The sequence below is a fragment of the Myxocyprinus asiaticus genome, chromosome 1 (genome assembly GCF_019703515.2).
Source record: "Myxocyprinus asiaticus isolate MX2 ecotype Aquarium Trade chromosome 1, UBuf_Myxa_2, whole genome shotgun sequence".
NCBI classification, from domain to species: Eukaryota; Metazoa; Chordata; class Actinopteri; order Cypriniformes; family Catostomidae; genus Myxocyprinus; species Myxocyprinus asiaticus.
In genome coordinates, this window is record NC_059344.1 from 66,418,606 (window position 1) to 66,439,164 (window position 20,559).

The 20,559-nt window shown below is 40.7% G+C and overlaps 2 protein-coding genes across 2 annotated transcripts in view; both read right to left on the reverse strand.

Annotated features, from left to right (window-relative positions):
* LOC127440265 (uncharacterized) overlaps nt 1-3,252 on the reverse strand; it is a 204,410-nt gene extending 201,158 nt beyond the window's left edge. The window contains 1 exon segment of the mRNA XM_051696744.1: nt 3,047-3,252. Within this exon segment, the coding sequence (XP_051552704.1) occupies nt 3,047-3,245 (199 nt within the window). The 5' untranslated portion in view covers nt 3,246-3,252.
* The window catches only part of LOC127447811 (uncharacterized), a 160,884-nt gene that overhangs the window by 114,474 nt on the left and 25,851 nt on the right, over nt 1-20,559 (reverse strand). The gene's annotated exons all lie outside the window — the stretch shown is intronic.

Genomic DNA, 20,559 nt, shown 5'->3' on the forward strand with positions numbered 1-20,559 from the left:
AGAGCATCTCTTTTATCGGTTTGGAGTTCGACTCATTCTCCTTGACAGCACGCCCAGTCGGTGCTGGCCTGTTTGAAGGCGTTCAAACAGGGAACAGCGGTTCCACCGAAACTTTTTCAGAGGCTCCTGGGGTATATGGCGTCCTCGGCGATGGCCACCCCGCTCAGGTTGATGCATATGAGGCCACTTCAGCACTGGCTCCAGACTCGAGTCCCGAGACGGGCATCCAGACCGCGCCTCGTTCCCTCATGGGATCTCTCTGTAGTTCTTCAGGGTCTACAGAGTGCCCCCTTTGAGCCTTTACAGTCAGCTGAGCTTAAGGCACTCTCCTTGAAGACTGCCCTCCTGACTGCGCTCACTTCCATCAAGAGGGTAGGTGACCTGCAAGCGTTCTCTGTCAGCGAAACGTGCCTGGAGTTCAGTCAGGGTTACTCTCACGTGATCCTGAGACCCCGATTGGGCTATGTGCCCAAGGTTCCCACCACCCCTTTTAGGGACCAGGTGGTGAACCTGCAAGCACTGCCCCAGGAGGAGGCAGACGTAGCCCTGTCGTTGCTGTGTCCGGTGCGCACTTTACACATCTATTTGGATCGCACACAGAGCTTTAGAGTGTCTGAGCAGCTCTTTGTCTGCTTTGGTGCACAGTGGAAAGGAAACGCTGTCTCCAAGCAGAGGATCACCCACTGGCTCATTGACGCCATAACTATGGCATATCTCGCCCAAAACATGCCGCCCCTGGTAGGGCTACGAGCCCATTCTACCCGAGGTGTTGCGGCTTCCTGGGCCCTGGCCAGAGGTGCCTCTCTAACAGACATTTGCAGAGCAGTGGACTGGGCAACACCCAACACCTTTGCAAGGTTCTACAACCTCTGGGTGGAACCGGTTTTGTCCCAGGTAGTGGCACGCAACACAAGCGGATAAGCCTGGGATAGCTGGCCGGGTGTATCGCTTGCACATAGCGCCTCCCACCTCCCTTGGAGCTGAAGACATGCACCATTAATTCCCAGTAGTGTTCACAAACTTTGTTCCCTGGTTGACTTCCTCCGAGCCCTGTGGCAGTCGAGTTTTCGGAGAGACTCACTGCTGGCGCAGTACACACGCTAACTAAGAGCACTGTTCTGGGGTAGGTGCTCTGCATGTGGTGGTTCCCTGTAAGGCTAACACTATGCAATATATATCTTCTGCTAGTTCGTTTCCCTGCTGGCAAACTGCGTCTTCCTTGGGCAGAGCCCCTCTGCCCCTGTCTCCATGTTTGTAGTAACTCCTCCCCCATTGGGCAGGATCTACCTTGAAGGTTCTCCACATGGTTGGAAAGACCATGTGATGTATTCTTCCACTTAAATATCCCCCCCCCTGTTTGGGCGAGGTGTGGTCTCCGCAGTGTCTTCCCCTTGGGAGGGACACCCCCCGACTAGACCTGGCGGCCCAGTCGGATAATCCCCCTTCTTTTTTAGGGAGTTTTGTATAGGGACCCCTAGTGTCACTACATCGACACAACATCGAGTGAGTGACAGAAAGGGAACGTCATGGTTACTGGTGTAACCTCCGTTCCCTGATGGAAGGAACGAGACGTTGTGTCCCTCCTGCCACAACGCTGAACTACCCGCTGAAATGGCCGGACCTTATATCGGCTCCTCAGCATAAAACCTGAATGAGTGGTTGCATACCAGCTCCTTTTATACCCGTATGTCCGGGGGAGTGGCATGCAAATAACACTCGCCAGTTTTCATTGGGCTTTTATCAAAGACCAGAGGTGTCTCGGGCTCCCAAGAGTGACCCCTAGTGTCACTACATCGACACAACGTCTCGATCCCTCCATCAGGGAACGGAGGTTACACCAGTAACCATGACATTATATTTTCATCAGTTAAACACTTCCTGTCTGTATTGAAGATGTGCCAGTATTTATGAGGAGGATTTTGCCAAGAGAATAAGACTTTTATTTAAGGTTTATTTTTCATATGATTTTGGATCAGTTGATTGTTTTTGTTTGAACATTTTCTGTCATTTTGATGTAAAATAAAAACATAAACAAACCTGATGTTCTTCTCATGAGCATTTATCACACTTAAAATAGTTCACCACAGGACCATTTTTAACCCTGGGTTAATATAATCTGGGGCTATATTGTTTTATATGCATACTCATACTTTACACAGGATTTGTAATTGACACTTTTTGCCATTGCACATTATCTAGAATTAAAAACAGTGATAACCCCCTTTAAGAATTACAGGTGTGAAATCTTGCAGAACCCAGTTTAAAGGTAGCCAGAACAGGTTAGATTACTTCAGGTAAATGTTAGTATGTTTTGGGTGGGGAGTCGATTCCAAAACTAATTAATTCTTTGATTCTGAGGTGTTGGGAATCGAGACAAATGCAAAGCTTTGAGTCATTAATGCTCATAAATATTTCTAGTAAGAAACATGATTGCATTTTGTTTTTTAATACACATTTTGTCTTTATGACAATGGAGCCGTTTGCTCTCACAACATCACAAGAGTCAATCTAATTGATTCTAAATTATTCTAATTTACTCAATTGTTCATTCAGGTTTGAAACTGCATTAAATTAATATTCTGTGTTCAATACAAGTTAAGATCAATCGACAGCATTTGTAGCATAATGTTGATAACCACAAACATTGGCCCCCATTTACTTCCATTTTAAATGCCTCACTGTAATCTTGAGTTTTGCTTTTCTTAAAGGAGGGACGAGTTAAAATGATTTATTTTATTTTTTTATTTTTTTATGGTAATCAATATTATTCATTGAGAATGAGAGTGTCAGTGGAGTTCAATAACAGTTCAGTTTGTAAAGCAGGTGGATACACTGAACATTGAAATGATAAAATACTGTATATGATCATTGAGTGGAGAAACAGTGAACTGATACGGAGCTCCACTGACACTCATTTCTTCTCTACATTTATAAATGCAAATGTCATTGCCAGAGAATCAAGTTTGGATACAAGCTCGTTTAAAGATAATGTGTGTGACTCTTAAAAGAGTCTTTGTGTTAATTGAGAAAACAGATGTTATTGTACTTGGAGCTGGTGTATTTGGTGACGGTCTTTGTGCCTCAGACACGGTGTGTTTGTCCAGTTCAGCGGGCAGCAGCAGACGCACGGCGGTCTGGATCTCTCTCGATGTGATGGTGGAGCGCTTGTTGTAGTGAGTGAGACGAGACGCTTCACCACCGATGCGCTCGAAGATGTCGTTGACGAAAGAGTTCATGATTCCCATCACCTTGGAGGAGATACCAGTGTCTCCGGTCGGCCACATTGTGCACAACTCTCTGATTCTGTTTTTCCAATAACTGAAAGAGAATAATTAAGGGACGTATGCCCAATTCAAAGCCTGGATATTATAGTATCTTCCTTTCTGCTTCCATATTTATTCCTCTCAACCCCAACTTTATTCTGGATATTATATAAATGTCTCCCTTTAAACTCCATATCCCATATCTCTTGCCACTTCTTATTTAGAGCCTTTTTAATAATTCCTTTTTCTTCTGCTTTACTCAGTGTGACATTAATAACTATCTCAGTATGTTTCAGAGCCTTCTTTGCTAAATGGTTCACCTCCTCATTACCCTCAACCCCCACATATGCTGGAACCCATAGAAAGGAAATATTTACTCCTATTCGTCATATTCTGTACATATGCTGTAGTATTTCATTTAAGATATCCTGCCTCGATAAAGATTCTTCAGTATTTAAACTTACTAAAGCTGACTATGAATCTGAACATATCACTAATTTCTTCCACCCATTGAAGTGCCATTAGAGTTTCTATCAATTCTGTTCCATATACTGATACATGATGTGATAATATTTTTACAATGCTGTATTGAAAATGAGGAATATAAACAACTGCTGCCGTTTGTTCATAATCTGTATTTATACCATGGGTCTGTTGAATGCTTGATTCTGATTGGTTCACGGAAGTTCTGAAGGACTTGTGGACTGTTTCATACAGTAGATGTTTTAGGCAGACTGAAACACATGAACAAATCATTTGGCTGATCATATCCTCCACATATAGATAATATCAATGATATAATGCTAATTGGGTTAGCGTTAATGTTATTTATCTATGTTAAAAATGACATAATTAATTGTGGAAAAACCCATAATTGATTTAAAAATTTTAATTCATATAAAAGTTGAATTGCAACCCATATATGCCTAAAATAATTTTAAAAATAACTAAATTGAAATTAAGAGCAAATGTCTCAAAAGACTGAAAAGTTTCAGTATTCTTCACTCACACCAAAAGGAAAGAATTAAACGTGACTACATTATTATTTATTTATTTATTTCTACTTTGTTATAAACATTGGTGCAATTAAACGATCATTACGTATTACAAAAAATTAAATAATAAAAAAGAAATAAAAATAAGAAACTCTTTTTTCGGAGGCACATTAAAAACAGCCTTTATTGTGTTTGTGATGTAATTACATGTTCTCTCAAGATGGTGCCGAGTATGGCTGCTGCGTTGTGAGCTCCGACACAACATTGTAGTTTTTTGTTTGTTTTGTTTACAATTCTTATGTTTTTTGTCTTGGATGTTGTCTGCCTTATTGTCTACGACAGACAAACACTTTTGGACATTGGTTCAGCAATTACACACCGTAAACCGGACTTCAAATTTCTCAATGCCGACCCGCTGTTTACAAACACACCAGCAGAGCACTTTGTCTGGGCAGCCCGGCCGTGGAAACGCAAAAGGAAAAGGGGAAACAGAGCTGGCGTTCTCATCAGAGTAAGACGTCACGCAAATCGACCCCCGCTACCCAGTATTCTACTGGCAAATGTTCAGTCTCTGGACAACAAGCTGTTCGAGCTGAGAGCGCGGATCTCTTTCCAACGAGAGACGAGGGACTGCTGCATTATCTGCCTTACAGAAACTTGGATGTCTGCTGAGATTCCAGACTCAGACATTGAACCCGCGGGGTTCTCCGTGCACCGAGCGGACAGAGCGAAAGACCTCTCAGGTAAAAGCAGAGGTGGTGGTGTATGTTTTATGATCAACAAATCCTGGTGTGATCAGAGGAACGTACATTCTATCAAGTCTTTCTGCTCTCCTGATCTGGAATTTCTCATGCTTCTGTGTCGACCATTCTGGCTACCGAGGGAATTCACAGCGGTCATTATCACTGCTGTGTACATCCCGCCACAAACCGACACAGACCAGGCACTCAAGGAACTGTATGGGATTATAAGCAAGCAGGAAACCGTGCACCCTGAGGCCGCGTTCATTGTGACCGGGGAATTTAACAAAGCCAATCTCATATCAGTCGCACCAAAACACATTAGTTTTAACACACGAGGGGACTGGGTTTTGGACCATTGCTACTCTCCCTTCCGGGATGGCTACAAATCCCTCCCCCGCCCACCATTTGGCAAATCAGACCACTCTTCCATTCTGCTTCTGCCCGCTTACAGGCAGAAACTGAAACAGGAAGCACCCACCCTCAGAACGATCCAGTTTTGGTCGGACCAATCAGACTCTACGCTACAAGACTGTTCTGATCACATGGATTGGGAGATTTTCCGGTCCGCCTATGATGACGACACTAATCTTTTGTGTTTCATCAGAAAGTGTGTAGAGGACGTTGTTCTGTCCAAAACAATACGGATCTACCCAAACCAGAAACCTTGGATTAATAGCGATGTTTGCATGGCACTTGATGCACGGACCTCCGCTTTTAATTCCGGGAATGCGGAGGAGCATAAACAAGCCAGTTTTGAACAGAACAGCAAAACGTCAGTACAGGAACAAGATTGAAGGACAGTTTAACACCACCAATTCTAGAAGCATGTGGCAGGGAATTAATATCATCATGGACTTTAAAGGGAATAAAAACTCTGCCATGAACACTGCTGCCTCTCTTCTGGATGAGCTAAATACTTTTTATGCTCATTTCGAGGGAAATAACACCACTCTCGCAGCCAAAGCTACAGAGGTTAGTTCACTCTCCGTCTCTGTAGCGGATGTAACCCGATCCTTCCGACGGGTGAATATCCGCAAAGCCGCGGGTCCAGACAGCATTCCGGGCAGCCAACCAACTGGCTGGTGTTTTTACGGACATTTTCAACCTTTCCCTCTCTTTGTCTGTAGTCCCCACATGCTTAAAAATGTCCAACATTGTGCCTGTACCAAAGCAATCCAAAATCACATGCTTAAATGACTGGTGTCCTGTTACTCTGACCCCCATCATCAGCAATGCTTTGAGAGACTAATCAGAGATTACATCTGCTCTGTGCTGCCTCCATCACTGGACCCATTGCAGTTTGCTTACCGCAACAACCGCTCCACTGATGATGCCATTGCATCTACAATACACACTGCTCTCTCCCACCTGGAAAAAAAGAACACTTATGTGAGAATGTTGTTTGTAGACTACAGCTCAGCATTCAACATCATAGTGCCCTCCAAGCTTGATGAGAAACTCTGGGCTCTGGGCTTAAACAGCTCGCTGTGCAGCTGGATCCTGGACTTCCAGTCAAGCAGACACCAGGTGGTTAGAATGGGCAGCAACATCTCCTCATCACTGACCCTCAACACTGGAGCCCCGCAGGTCTGTGTTCTCAGTCCACTCCTGTATTCCCTGTACACACATGACTGTGTGGCAACACACAGCTCCAATGCCATCATTAAGTTTGCTGATGATACGACGGTGGTAGGTCTGATCACTGACAATGATGAAACAGCCTACAGAGAGGAGGTGCATACTCTGACACACTGGTGTCAGGAGCACAACCTCTCCCTCAATGTCAGTAAGACAAAGGAGCTTGTGGTGGACTTCAGGAGAAGAGATAGAGAACACAGCCCCATCACCATCAATGGAGCACTGGTGGAGAGAGTCAACAGCTTCAAGTTCCTGGGTGTCCACATCTCTGAGGAACTCACATGGTCCATCCACACTGAAGCCATTGTGAAGAAGGCTCATCAGTGTCTCCTCTCCTGAGACGGCTGAGGAAGTTTGGAATGAACCGCCACATCCTCACACGGTTCTACACCAGCACTGTAGAGAGCATCCTGACTGGCTGCATCTCTGCCTGGTACGGCAATAGCACCGCGCACAACCGCAAAGCCCTGCAAAGGGTGGTGCAAACTGCCAGACACATCATCGGAGGTGAGCTTCCCTCCCTCCAGGACATATATACCAGGCGGTGTGTGAAAAAAGCTCGGAGGATCATAAGAGACTCCAGCCACCTGAGCCATGGGCTGCTCTCACTGCTACCATCAGGCAGGTGGTATCGCAGCATCAGGACCCGCACCAGCCGACTTCATGACAGCTTCTTCCCCCAAGCAATCAGACTTTTGAACTCTTGATCTCCCATGATCAAAATACATCAGCACTGCACTTTATTACTCTTATTACTCTTATATCTCATACCGGACTGTCATAAATTATATTCTCTCTTAACAACACATTGACAACTTACTATCAACCGACAGCCTGAATGTCAATACAGTACAATACAACCTACTGTATATTTTATATATACTATATATACTTTTTTTATTGTACAATGTGTATTCTATATTGTGTGTATTGTATACTGTACAGTGTGTGTTATTATTTGTATATTGTGTTGTGTGTAATTATGTGTATATTAGATTTTAAATTGTGTTGTGTAAATCTGATGTTTATTGTAAATTGGTATATGTCTCATCACTGTCACGACTACTATGTTGCTTGGAACTGCACCCAAGAATTTCACACACTATTGCATTTGTGTATATAATTGTGTGACAATAAAAGTGATTTGATTTGATTTGATTATTGTCTTATCCCACATCTTGTCTGAAAATATATGGATACGAACCTTGTTAGTTAGATTGTGACCCACCAGTATACCCACTGAACTTAATTTTTATGTCATTTTTTTTGTGGAAATTCTGCACAACCATACAGTAGGACAAGGGCCGGATTGGCTCAGGAGGACCGGGAGAATTTCCGGTGGGCCATTCATAAATTGGGCCCTCATGTCCGCATGTTGATTAATAAACTTTCAATCGTGTGTCTTATAACAGTTGCCAACACTCCATAATATCCGGTATATAACGGATAAGAATTATGTTCCTTATTGTAGTGGACACATATATCTACCGTATTTTGTCGTCTCACACCCAAACAAATGAGAGAGTTGACTGTGAGAGATGAAACTTTGACTGTTGCCCCACATGGATGCTTCACTTGACAGGAAGATCCAGCGAGAACAGAAACTTTTAGCTGAATGGAGGAACGTGCTTCAGGTAGCAGATCATCGCAAGATCAACAATGATTGTAGTCTCACATTATCAATCAGTTAATCTCTCAAATCCTTGTTACTTGCATTACAGAATGATAATTACAATATTATTTATTGTTACAAAATAAAAGAATACTTTAAAGTAAATGAATACAAATGCAACCACACAACACGTTGCAGAAATAATGGGATTTCACAGCTCTCAAAAGAGTAAACTCAAAACAAACTGCACAGATTGCCTTCGATATTGTATTACGTGCTCAAGCCCGATCTTCTTAAAGAGACCGTAATCATATTGCTGGTGCCCATAACATTTACTGTCAAACTAAACAGAAAATACACATTTGTCACTTTTAGGGCGTTTTCAATCCTGTAGACTGATTTCTTTGTTCTGAAAAGGGGACTAAATTATTACACTGTTGCATTTTCTCCTTGGTTTGGATCGCTTTCACAAGGCAACATTTCCAAAAGGACCAAAATGTGTTTACATAAGTCACATGTGAGTAAACTGTCCTTCATTGGTCTAAGTGTGTTGATTATGTTCTGGGGTTCCGCTTATAGCGGCCGGTCGGTTATCCATCACTTATTGTGGCTTTTTTTCTAATCACTGTTATATTAATTGATCAGTTTGAGCGGGAATCAAGGCATTGTCGGAACAACAATATTACCATGCACTTGTTTCAAAGAAGAGCAATCACAAGACATTTTCAGAAAAGAAGGCACGCTTCGATTGTGTGGTGCCATGACGTGCTCACCAACAGAATTTGTCACCAAAGATCTATCAGGTATGTTCATTGTTAGTCACATACTTATCGCTAATCTACTCGCTATAGCTTATCAGCATTTCATGAATATTTAACCCTCTTTTGCATCGTGTTGCCTTAAAACATTTATGGTCATGTAAATTAGTGGCATGTTATGGGTATTTGTGTGAAAGTGGAATGGATATACCTCACCTATGTGTATGTCACACATGTAGCCACAATATAAAGAAAATTGTGAATGAAAGAAAGTTTATTTTCTCTCTATATATATATTGCTACAGGAGCATATAGACATATGGATCCATGTTAAACCTCAACTCATTTCGCTAGCCATTAGCCAAACAAACACTGCTGCTTTTGACATAATGCAGTTCCCATCATGCAATGTGATACAGGTTGTTTTTTTTTTTTTTTTTTTTTTTTAAATGCATGTAAAAATGTAAAGTCAATCACTCAACCTTCAGACATTTTCTTGAGCATTTCATTGCTGCAAATATTTTCACTGGATCTGTTGCTATTTTAATTAAAATGTCTAAAATACAAAGCTCTGAAAATGTGAATTATGAGTGAAATAGCAACTTGAAATATTGATGTACAGTTACAGTTCTCTATAGTGTTATTATTTGCCTAGGTAGACATTAAAAAAATGTTTCAATAAAATTAACTTATTTACAACAGATGCAATTAAGTCTTATGTCAGAAAGCTCAAAAATCAAAGTGATTTAAATTAAAATTGTAAATGCAATACCTGTATGTGGTATAAAACATGGAGAGCTTTTAATTTTCTATTAATTGCATGTATTGTTTTGCCATGTTGTTGTTGTTTTATCATTACCACTATCTTCTGTTCACATGTGTCTTTAAACATTCTCACTCTGTTTTCACAGCTTTTCTATTTGTGTTTGTTTCCAGGAACACAGAACATGTTGTGTTAACAGATCTGGTACAGCAGTTTCACACTGTTGTCTTGACGGGTCAGACTTTCAGCATCTTCTTTAACTCCCTTTAACACTCTGATACTGAGAGAGTTTAAGAGAGTTTTCATTGTAATCAAACACACTCAGAACTCGCAGTCTAAAAGAGTTCAGTGGACTAGTGGTTGTGGTTTCAGCTCTGTGGGTTTCATCTGTTTCCATTATGTGTGTAAGGTCAGGTGTGTGTAAATAAAAGTTGAATCATAATTGATCAGACATTGTGCAGTTCAGTCAGTTGTGTTGAATTTATTGTAGGATTCAATAATAAGGATTTGTTTTGTTTGTTTGTTTGATTCTGCAGTTGTTCAGATTTGTATTTGTTCTGCTGATATTTTTACTGAACACTCTTTATTTCCCTTTTCTGTTTGTTTGAGCAGCTGGAAGCACCAACATTTCAAAATAAAAGTCCATTGTGTATTTTGGACTTATTTAGGCTTAAAAGTCCCTGTTATTCACCAAATCTTCATTTTTTCCTGGTTATTATGGGATTTTGGTTGCACAGTAACCATGTGCTATATGCAATAAATATGCAACATACATGCTATAAATATATTTGAAAAACTATCGGCCCGTTTGTCGTTATCAGCATTTTCCACTGCAATCCTGTTATTGTGTGAAAACTACTGTGATTAAAGTTTGTTTGATTTTTACTTACTCTGATTGCGTTTAAATCACTTTGTCATTTTGTTAATATATTTATTTCATATTACTTTTGTTTTAGTGGTCTAATAAAAGAGCTCATAGTTGTGGTTTGACTTCTGCTCTGTTTCTCATCTGCAGCTTCAGTGTGGGAGGAACAAAAGATATTAATACATTTCTGCATCTTTGGTTGATATGTTCTAAATGCTACCACAAGCAGATTCACATCAACTTATTTGTACATCCCTCTTCTTAGAAATATGTGGTTTCAGCCAGTGTGTGAGGAACAACAGATATTTATTGATTTCTGCATCTTTGGTTTCATGAAGCTCCAAATTTCATCAGAAGATCAAAAGATTTACAGCAGCAGATGCCGTTCATTTACCTAAATATAAATCATTCTCTGTGTTCAGAAAGGCCTGAATGTTGCTCCTCTTCTCACTGTTATGGTTCAGCCCTCCTTTAGAGGAGAAATGAACAAGTAAATTCTTACTGTGAATCACAGACAGTCTGAATTTAATTCACTGCAGAGTCACTTGTGTGTCTGATTCAGTCAACATGATTTGCATGTGTGTGTTTAGTGTTCATGTTCAAGTCTTTACTCAAATTAAAGAGGAACACAGCTTCAACAGCTTGAATGCACTAAAAGAGAAGTTAAATATCGTATTTTTTGTTCTGCATGCATTGGTCTGTAGACCCTTGTCTTTCTTCCCCACTTTTATTTCTGTCTCTGACGTATGAAATGACATTTGAACACAGGAAGTGTTTGGTATAGACACACAGCACTGCTAAAACAGTTCATTAATGTGACAGTATGGAGTCCAGTGTGCTGCCTCTTATACTCTGTGAGTATTTTATTATATTCTATATTATCTTCTGTTATTTCTGTGTGTGTGTGTGTGTGTGTGTGTGTGTGTGTCAGAAAATATATTCTGCTGAAGATAAAACAAATGATGGTGATGTGGGTGCACAGGTCTATACTGTAGATTTACTGTCTCAGTGTTCATGTATTCTTTATTCTGTTCATATATATATATAATGTTTTGTGTTATAGTGATGATGAGAGTGAAGACTGCAGTTATTACTGTGTGTTACAGAACAAATGCATCTGTCTGTGTTCATGTGAAAGATGATGGACTTGTGTACATGTTGTAACTTTGATGTCTTTCGTCTCTTCATATTTTATATACTTGTATCTTATTTTATTGTAATAATCTTTGGATTGTGTGTTGAATCAGACATATTTCTGTTTTCGTGAGTTGGTGTTGTGTGTGTTGTATCTTTAAATAGACTCTCTCCATCTTGAGCTCTCAGATCACTCTCAATTCCTCTATTAATCTTCGGTCTGTCTGCTGTTCTTATTGAACATGTTTCAGTAATGTGCAGGAGGCCCTATTGTTGTAATATTGTCTTCATTATCTGGCTGAGAGACTATAAGCAGAAACTTTGCAAAAAGTTGTGAAATTTGACTTGTCATATAATTATTAACGTGATTTTCAGACCATGCTGGTCAAAAGTTCTGTTATAAAAATCTTTGTTAATACTTCAAACTATTTTCCTGTAATGCGCCAACAAAGGGGACAGGAGGACCAGGAGCAGCCCATAGCATAGGGACATAGGCGGTTGACAGGCGGAGCCACACAAGAGGATTTAAAAAAATATTTTTTTATCCGAAGTGGGCCCTCTCAGGATGACTGTACTCCTTCTGCCCCAGTGATGAGCAAAATGAGCCACTAACAGCTGTACATTACTGATAAGTGGTTACATACAGGGGCGTTGGGTGGGGGGTGGGGGGGTGGGGGTTGTTGTTCAATAAAATCTATGATCTATGACATTGGGTGACCAGTCATCCTTTTTTTCCTCTTTTTTTGGACCTAAAAAAAAAAAAAAAACATTCTAGCCGGGATTACAAAATTGGCTTATAATGTACAGGATTTGGCTTTGTCTTCACATTAAGGTGCTCTCTACAGTTAGGATGACCATACATAAGAATAATAACTTTCAGCAGTCCAGCACAAAATGTTTCACAAAATATAAATCACACTTAGTAAAAATCAGCACAAAGTGCTTCACAAAACATAAAATCAAAACACACTCAGTAAAACATAAGGTACAAACTAACATTTACAAAGAAGTAAAAGCAATTCTATAGAGATGAGTTTCTAAACGTGACTTAAAAAAATAGACAGAGTCAGCAGATCTAATGTCTCAGGACAGGCTGTTCCATAATCATGGGGTCTTCAATACAAACTCTTCATCACCTTTTGTTTTGTATCTGGATCTTGGAAGAGCAAACAGTTCATGACAAGAAGATCTAAGAGGTCTAACTGTTAGGCCTTAAAACTCATAAGGCCTTAAAAGTTCTGCTAAATAATCTGCTGACAAACCATGTAATGCCTTATATGTAATTAATAAAATCTTAAAATCAACCCTAAAATCAGTTGGTAACCAATGCAAAGAAGCTCTATCTGGAGTAATAGGATTAAAATACCTAGTTTGTGTCAAAAATCTAGCAGCAGCATTTTGCACTTATTGTAGTCGTGTAGTCGCTAAAGTGCGTTGATTTAAAGCTGAAATGGGGCATTACAATTGTCACTGTTGTGTAGTACATTTACATTTATTCATTTAGCAGACACTTTTATCCAAAGCGACTTACAAAAGAGGAAAACATAAGCGAATCATCTTAGGAGACAGTGGTATGAAAAGTGCTGTATTACAAAGTTTCACTAGCATCATAATAGTATTCAAAACAGAATAAAGTGCAACACTTTTTTTTTTAATGAATGGTTAAGTGCTCATGGAAAAAAATGTGTTTTTAGTTGTTTTTTGAAGACAGAGAGTGAGTCAGCTTCACAGATGGAGTTGGGAAGGTCATTCCACCAATGTGGTACGATGAAGCTGAAAGTCCGTCTTTGTGTTGGTACAACAAGGCGACATTCCTTAGCCGACAGCAGGCTTCTAGTGGGCGCGTAGCTCTGCATAAATGATTTTAGGAATGCTGGAGCAGACCCAGTGACTGTTCTGTATGCCAGAATCAGAGCCTTGAATTTACTACGTGCATCAACCGGCAGCCAGTGGAGAGAGACAAGGAATGGTGTAACATGTGCTCTCTTTGGTTCATTAAAGACCAGACATGCTGCTGCATTCTGGATCATTTGGAGGGATCTAATTGCACATGCAGGGAGGCCTGCAATGAGAGTGTTACAGTAGTCCAGTCTAGTTATGACAAGTGACTGGACAAGCAGTTGTGTGGCATGTTCAGAGAGGAAGGGTCTTATCTTCCTGATATTGTAGAGTGTAAATCTACATGATCTTGCAGTCTTTGAGATGTGGTCTGTGAAACTGAGTTGGTTGTCGATGGTTACCCCTAGATTTCTGACCGATTTGGAAGGCGTTACTGTAGTTGCACCCAGCTGCACGGTGATGTTGTGTTCAAAAGCAGGGTTGGCTGGAAAGACAAGGAGTTCAGTCTTGGCTGGGTTGAGTTGCAGGTGGTGCTCCTTCATCCAGGCTGAGATGTCCGCCAGGCAGGCAGAAATTCACGCAGTCACTGTGGTGTTGTTGGGCTGGAAAGACAAGTAGAGTTGCGTGTCATCAGCGTAGCAGTGGTAAGAGAAACCATGTGCCTGAATGATGGGTCCCAGTGATGTTGTGTATATAGAGAAGAGAAGTGCACAAGCACTGATCCCTGAGGAACCCCAGTAAGTAGCTGATATGGCTTGGATACCTCACCTCTCCAGGCTACTTTGAAGGACCTACCTGAGAGATAGGAATTAAACCAGTCAAGCACAGTTCCTGTGATGCCCAGCGAGGAGAGGGTAGAGAGTAGGATCTGATGGTTGACTGTGTCAAAGGCAGCAGAAAGGTCCAGCAGAATCAGGACTGATGATCTGGATTCAGCTTTCGCCCATCTCAGTGACTCAGTGACAGACAGCAGGGCAGTCTCGGTGGAGTGTCCACTTTTAAAGCCTGACTGATTGTCATCCAGCAGCTTGTTCTGTGAGAGATATGCAGATATTTGATTGAAAACTGCCCTTTCATGTGTTTTTGCCATGAATGGGATGAGAGAGACTGGTCTGTAGTGTTCTATTTGTGTGGGATTAAGTGCAGGTTTCTTCAGCAACAGGGTTACTCGAGCCTGCATAAATTTAGTGGGAAAAGTGCCTGTAAGTAGAGATGTGTTATGTGTGTGAGTGCAGGTAGGATGGATGAGAAATGGCCTGGAGAAGGTGAGAAGGAATGGGGTCAAGGGAGCAGGTAGTGGGGTGGTTGGAGAGGAGGAGTTTAGAGACCTCAGTGTCAGTCATAGGAGAGAACATAGAGACAGAAGAGTTGCATACAGGAAACAGGTGTTTGACAAGGTGTGGTGCTGAGAATGTATTGCTGATAGTTGTAAACTTATTAGTAAAAAATGTGGTGAAGACATCTGCTGTCAGTGATGTGTCAGGCGGTGGAGGGGGAGGGCAGAGAAGTGTGAATGTTCTAAACAAGCTGCGAGTGTCTGTGGTGCTGTTGATCTTGTTCTGGTAATAGGAGGTTTTTGCAGATTTAACGTTATCTGAAAAAGTTGCAAGCAGGGACTGATATTTACCTAGATCTGCTGGATCTTTAGATTTCCGGCATCTCCTCTCAGCTGCCCTGAGGTCAGTCCGATGTTCACAAAGGACATCAGACAGCCAGGGGCTGGGTGGTGTAGCACATGCTGGCCTAGAGGAGATAGGACAGATGTTGTCTAGACAGGTTAAAGTAGAGCTTAGTGTGTCTGTGGCAGTGTTTACATTAAATGTGGTAAATACATTGTGTAGGAAGAGATGTAGAGATGACAGGAGAGGCAAGGATCTATTCACAGGCTTTTAATGAAGGTAAATGAAGATATCAAACAACGAGGAGAACACAAAGAACCAAATAAACTCTAGACTACACATTAACATACAAGTAAACTGACATACATTCAAGAACTGACCCAGTGTGATAGAAACTAAAGGGTATATATATACCCCCCCGCTTAAAGGGGCGACTACTCCTGGTGCCCAAAGACGGACGCGGAGGGTAGGATGATGCAGAAAGTGAGGAAGAATCCAGGAAGATGGCCAGAGGGGTGACCACAGGGACTGGGTCAGGAGGTCTGGGAGGCAGCCACAGAGCAATGACAGGATCCAGAGGCCTGGGAGGCGGTCTCAGAGTAGGGACAGGAGGAGATCTTGTAGCAGGAGGTGGCAGCTTAGGGGGCAGAGCCATAGAAGGTGGAGCCACGACGGACTCGATGATTTGAGACACAGGTGGTGGAGACCGTGGAGGAATGGGCAGAGCCGTTGGAGGTGGAGATCCAGGGATTGAGGGCGGAGCAGTAGGAGGCACAGAGGGCGGAGCCAAGGAAGAGTCGACGGAGGCATGCGGAGCCCGGAGAGGCTCGACGAAGGCAGACGGAGCCCGGAGAGGGTTGACAGAGGCAGGCTGAAACATGGAAGACTCCGAGGGCGGAGCCGTGGGAGGCTCGAGGGGCAAAGCTATGGAAAGTGGAGCCGTGGGAGGCTCGAGCTGTGAAGCCATGGAAGGGGTCCCTGTGGAGACAGGGGCGTTCACTGTAGAAGGGGTCTCCGAGACCACTGAAGCTGGGGTCAGAGTAGGGAGAGGATCCTCCTCTGATTCAAGAGTTTCCAGGGTTAACCTCACGTATTCCCTCCATGTGTAGTCTCCCATCTCAGGCAATTCCCTCCACCGGTGAGCTGTCAATCCAATCCGGTATACTGACATGAGATGGGAGTCCACAAAACCTGTGAGGCATGCAATGGTGCAGAAATGAAGGAAGTACTCCCTTATGGGTAAATCCTCCCAGTTCAACTGAACAAACAAAGCCGCTAGATCCAGCTTGTAGGGTCAGTTCTTCTGTCACGGTTGTGTAGTAGAGATGAGAGGCAAGGATCTATTCGCAGGCTTTTAATGAAGGTAATGATGAAGATATCAAACAATGAGGAGAACACAAAAAAACCAAATAAACACTAGACTACACATTAACCTACAAGTAAACTGACAGATATTCAGGAACCCATAGACATACGACATACATTCAAGAACTGTCCCAGCTTGATAGAAACTAAAGGGTATATACAAACTAGGGTAATGACCAAACACAGAACACCTGGGAACAAAGATGGAGAACACATGGATGTGATGAGGGCAAAGAATCATGGGAAACATAGTTTGGGGAAAATTAAAGACAGAGGACAAAACCATTACAATATAAGAGTCCTTGAAAACATAACGGAGATTAACTGTAACAACAATAATCATGGCGAGACAAAATAAAAACATGAATAAGCTTGTCTGTATCCCTAAAACGCAAGACCTGTCTCAAAACATTCAGTATATATTTTATTCCACATCAGTTTTAAGTGTTTACGTGTCCTTATGTGATTATTCTTGCTGAGAGCGGATACAGCAGAGCGTGCACTCTTTCAAAGTACTTTTTTAAAAACCTTCTCCATCTCTCGCTTGAAGCTAGTGATGAGAAGATCAGATCATTTCACTGACTTGGATCTTTGAATCTCATTCAGCAAAATGAACAAATCTTTATTCAAGTCATTCCGTTCATTAGTCACGTGAGAGCCGCATAGGCTCTACAGGAAACAAATTGATTCGTTCATCTCCCGACTCGGTCTTTGGATCTGAGTCTTTCATTTATTTTTTCACGTGACCGCTACTAGGCTCCATATAGAAGACAAACTATGTTTATTTTTCTCGAAACATTTTACAGTTATTTGTGTTGCAGTTGTTTGTATTGTGATAAATACATGTAGTGTGACAATAAAATACATTTTAAAATCATAAGAATTGTCATGATGAGCTATTTTCATGTATTTTATGAAGGAAGTGTTTACAAGATATTTTCAGCCAAGTGTAAAATTAAAGTAAAATGGTCTTAGATGACTATCAGTAAATCCAAATGGACATTCTTTAAGTCATACTTGATTTGGATCTACAGTTCATAATAAGAGCATAAATAATACAAGAGGCACATCATGAGGGGAAAATACATTAGAGTTCATTCAAAATCAATTCAGTAGTAAAGTCAATAATATGGGGTTTTCTAATAGCTTTTATATCCTGTTACCGTGCGAAGGACGTGGGCGGCCTTGTGTTTTCAATTGTTTACATTCAGCATATGTGTTTAGTATCGCTTTATTAAGTAATCTGTTCAACCAATACACCATTTAAAAGATCTAAGGCTGCAGATACCTTCCAATGAAAGCATTGGTCAATCTAAATGACTTTCAGATGATGATTTCTTATTTTGTGTAAAGAGTGCACAATACACAACACAAAAACAAAGCAGGAAGTCCGTAACTTTTTTTTTATTATAGCAGTGTAGGTTTTGATCCAGCAATGATGACATCCGTCTGTTTTGACTGCAATAGTCCATTACACGACATTCATAGTAAATCTTTAAACACGATGACGTCATCCTTTTTATTCAACAAACTATGCGCGTCTAACGTGTCCTTCGATAAAACAAACCGTATAAATGCGTTTAGTAGAGTGTCTGGTACAGAAGTATTGCACCCCTGATGTTTTCTGAATAAAACTGGCTTCATAGTTTTAGACAATAGCGCATGAGAACAGCTGTTTATGATGACGGCTGTTCATGCATAGGCAAATTTGTTCGGATAAACAAATTTAACAATAGCACTCTAGAGGGTTGTAATTTATGAGGAAATATAACCAATGAAATTACGAATTCAGCCATATGTGGGTGTTGATAGTTCGCAAAAATTATCACGTTATTTCATAAGTGAGAACACTTCTCATTGGAACATTCAAACGTGCGCGCTAGGTTCCGAAATGCACACAGGCAAGCGCTAACAAAAGGCTTGCTGAAAGCTCATTTTTGCTAGTATCACTTTCAAATTTGAAACATAGCTTGGTAAGACATAGGGCAAGAGCGTGTTGTGTTGTGTCTATCCCACAGCATTGTGTATTTATTTCATAATAAGTGTGAAATATGATTTTGTGTGTGTGTGTGTGTGTGTGTGTGTGTGTGTGTGTGTGTTTGCACTTCTTTGTCTCTGTGTTAGTAACAGATTGAGTAATTTTGAAGATTTCATAGTAAAGTCTCAAGTGTTAGCTTTCTAAAGATACTTGATTATGTGTGTAGTCAGAGGGACTCATGAGTAATAAACCTTTCATTTTGGGTATGTCATTTACCCCATTTTTCACCAAAGGGGGGGCGCAAGGTAACGGGATATTCTGTATTTTATGAAGAAAAGATCAAAGTTGTAAAGTTTGGGACTGGACTTGAATTTAAGGCATCTTGCTTTATAAATATTATTTTTCCCATCATTCAGAATGTTTAAAGCTTCAACTAACACTTTATTACCAGATTCAGTGTTATAGAAAAGAGCCATCATGACAGAAACATTCACAAATTTATACATTTCAAGTAATAAAGAAGCCCAAATTTGAGACCAGAAATGCTTTGTGAAACTGTAAAGGCAAAAATACAATCAAATTAATCGCTTGTATTTAAGGAAGGTTGAGAGTATGAACTAATTTCTGTTTCCAATACAGAGTCCATGCAGCTGTTGCATTACAAATAAATGAAAGACTCATTCCTGAAGACTACGGAGCCCCTAAAGGGCCAAGGTGGTGGGGAAAAAATTAGGGGTGTGGGGAAAATATTATTTTATATAAGCGCATATTATTTTGCATTCTCGCTCGCAAAATGTGCATCATGATGACAGTCTTCTGCTAGCTCTCTTATGTGTATTCCAGCATTATTCCAGATTTTGAGTTCAAGAAGAAGAGAAAGCCAGTGCAATGAAAGAGTGAAGCCCAAAAGACAACACCTAGCCAATGCACAAATCATAATCTTCAATTTACGAACATAGTTAAAATTACATTAAATGCGAGTGGTCTAATTGAAATGGAATACTGTGGCGCACAATTGAATCACATACTATTATTGTTTGTGTTGTGATGGTGTTTCTCTCTCCATTAATAAAGCAATAAATGCTTCATTATGTATGGTGACTGAAGGTTTTGGGCTTTAAAATAATTGTAATTTGGGACTCTTAAATCATTCGTATTTGTGTTTGGAAAAACCCTTTAGTTTACCACCATGATTGCTCTCCCCACAGAGTGCTATGGAGGCATCATTTATGTGGTTTGGTTCATGTCAGTGTTGAATGATTGACTCACTCATATCACAATCGTTGCATCTGCTGGCAGATGATAAATGGCCACATAAACACATACATATAAAATAATAGTTGATATTTGAGCATATGATATTCAAATTCCATTAGGCCTGTAGGGAAAACATGCTAAATACTGTCTATAAAAATTTTCGTTTTTGTATCATTCTTTAAATATAATGCATTTTGAATTGCATATATATATATATATATATATATATATATATATATATATATATATATATATATATATATATATATATATAATTGCAAGAGTGCGATATGGCCCTACATCAGCACTGCTGTGATTCGGTTGCAGGCCAAGTGCTATAGGTAATCACAGCAGTGCTGATTTAGGTCCATATAGCACGATTGCGAGTGTGATATTGCTTATATACAACAGTTCAACGAACAAGTAAATAAAAAAAAAAAATAGGAAAAACTGAGTACGGTCATAAAGTACATTTGTGCATGGAACTACTTTCTTACACGACGTATCAGAATCTGCTGTTGCTGGTTCAAACCAAAAGATGCATCCAAGCCTTCATTAGTAATTCAAAAATGTCACTTCAGAAATAGTGTCACGGCTTGTGCTGTTTCTAACAAGTTATTGGATAAATAAGGATGGATGTGTGTGTGTGTGTGTGTGTGTGTGTGTGTGTGTGTGTGTGTGAGAGAGAGAGAGAGAGAGATACAGAGCATGCGATCACCTGTTGCCACAC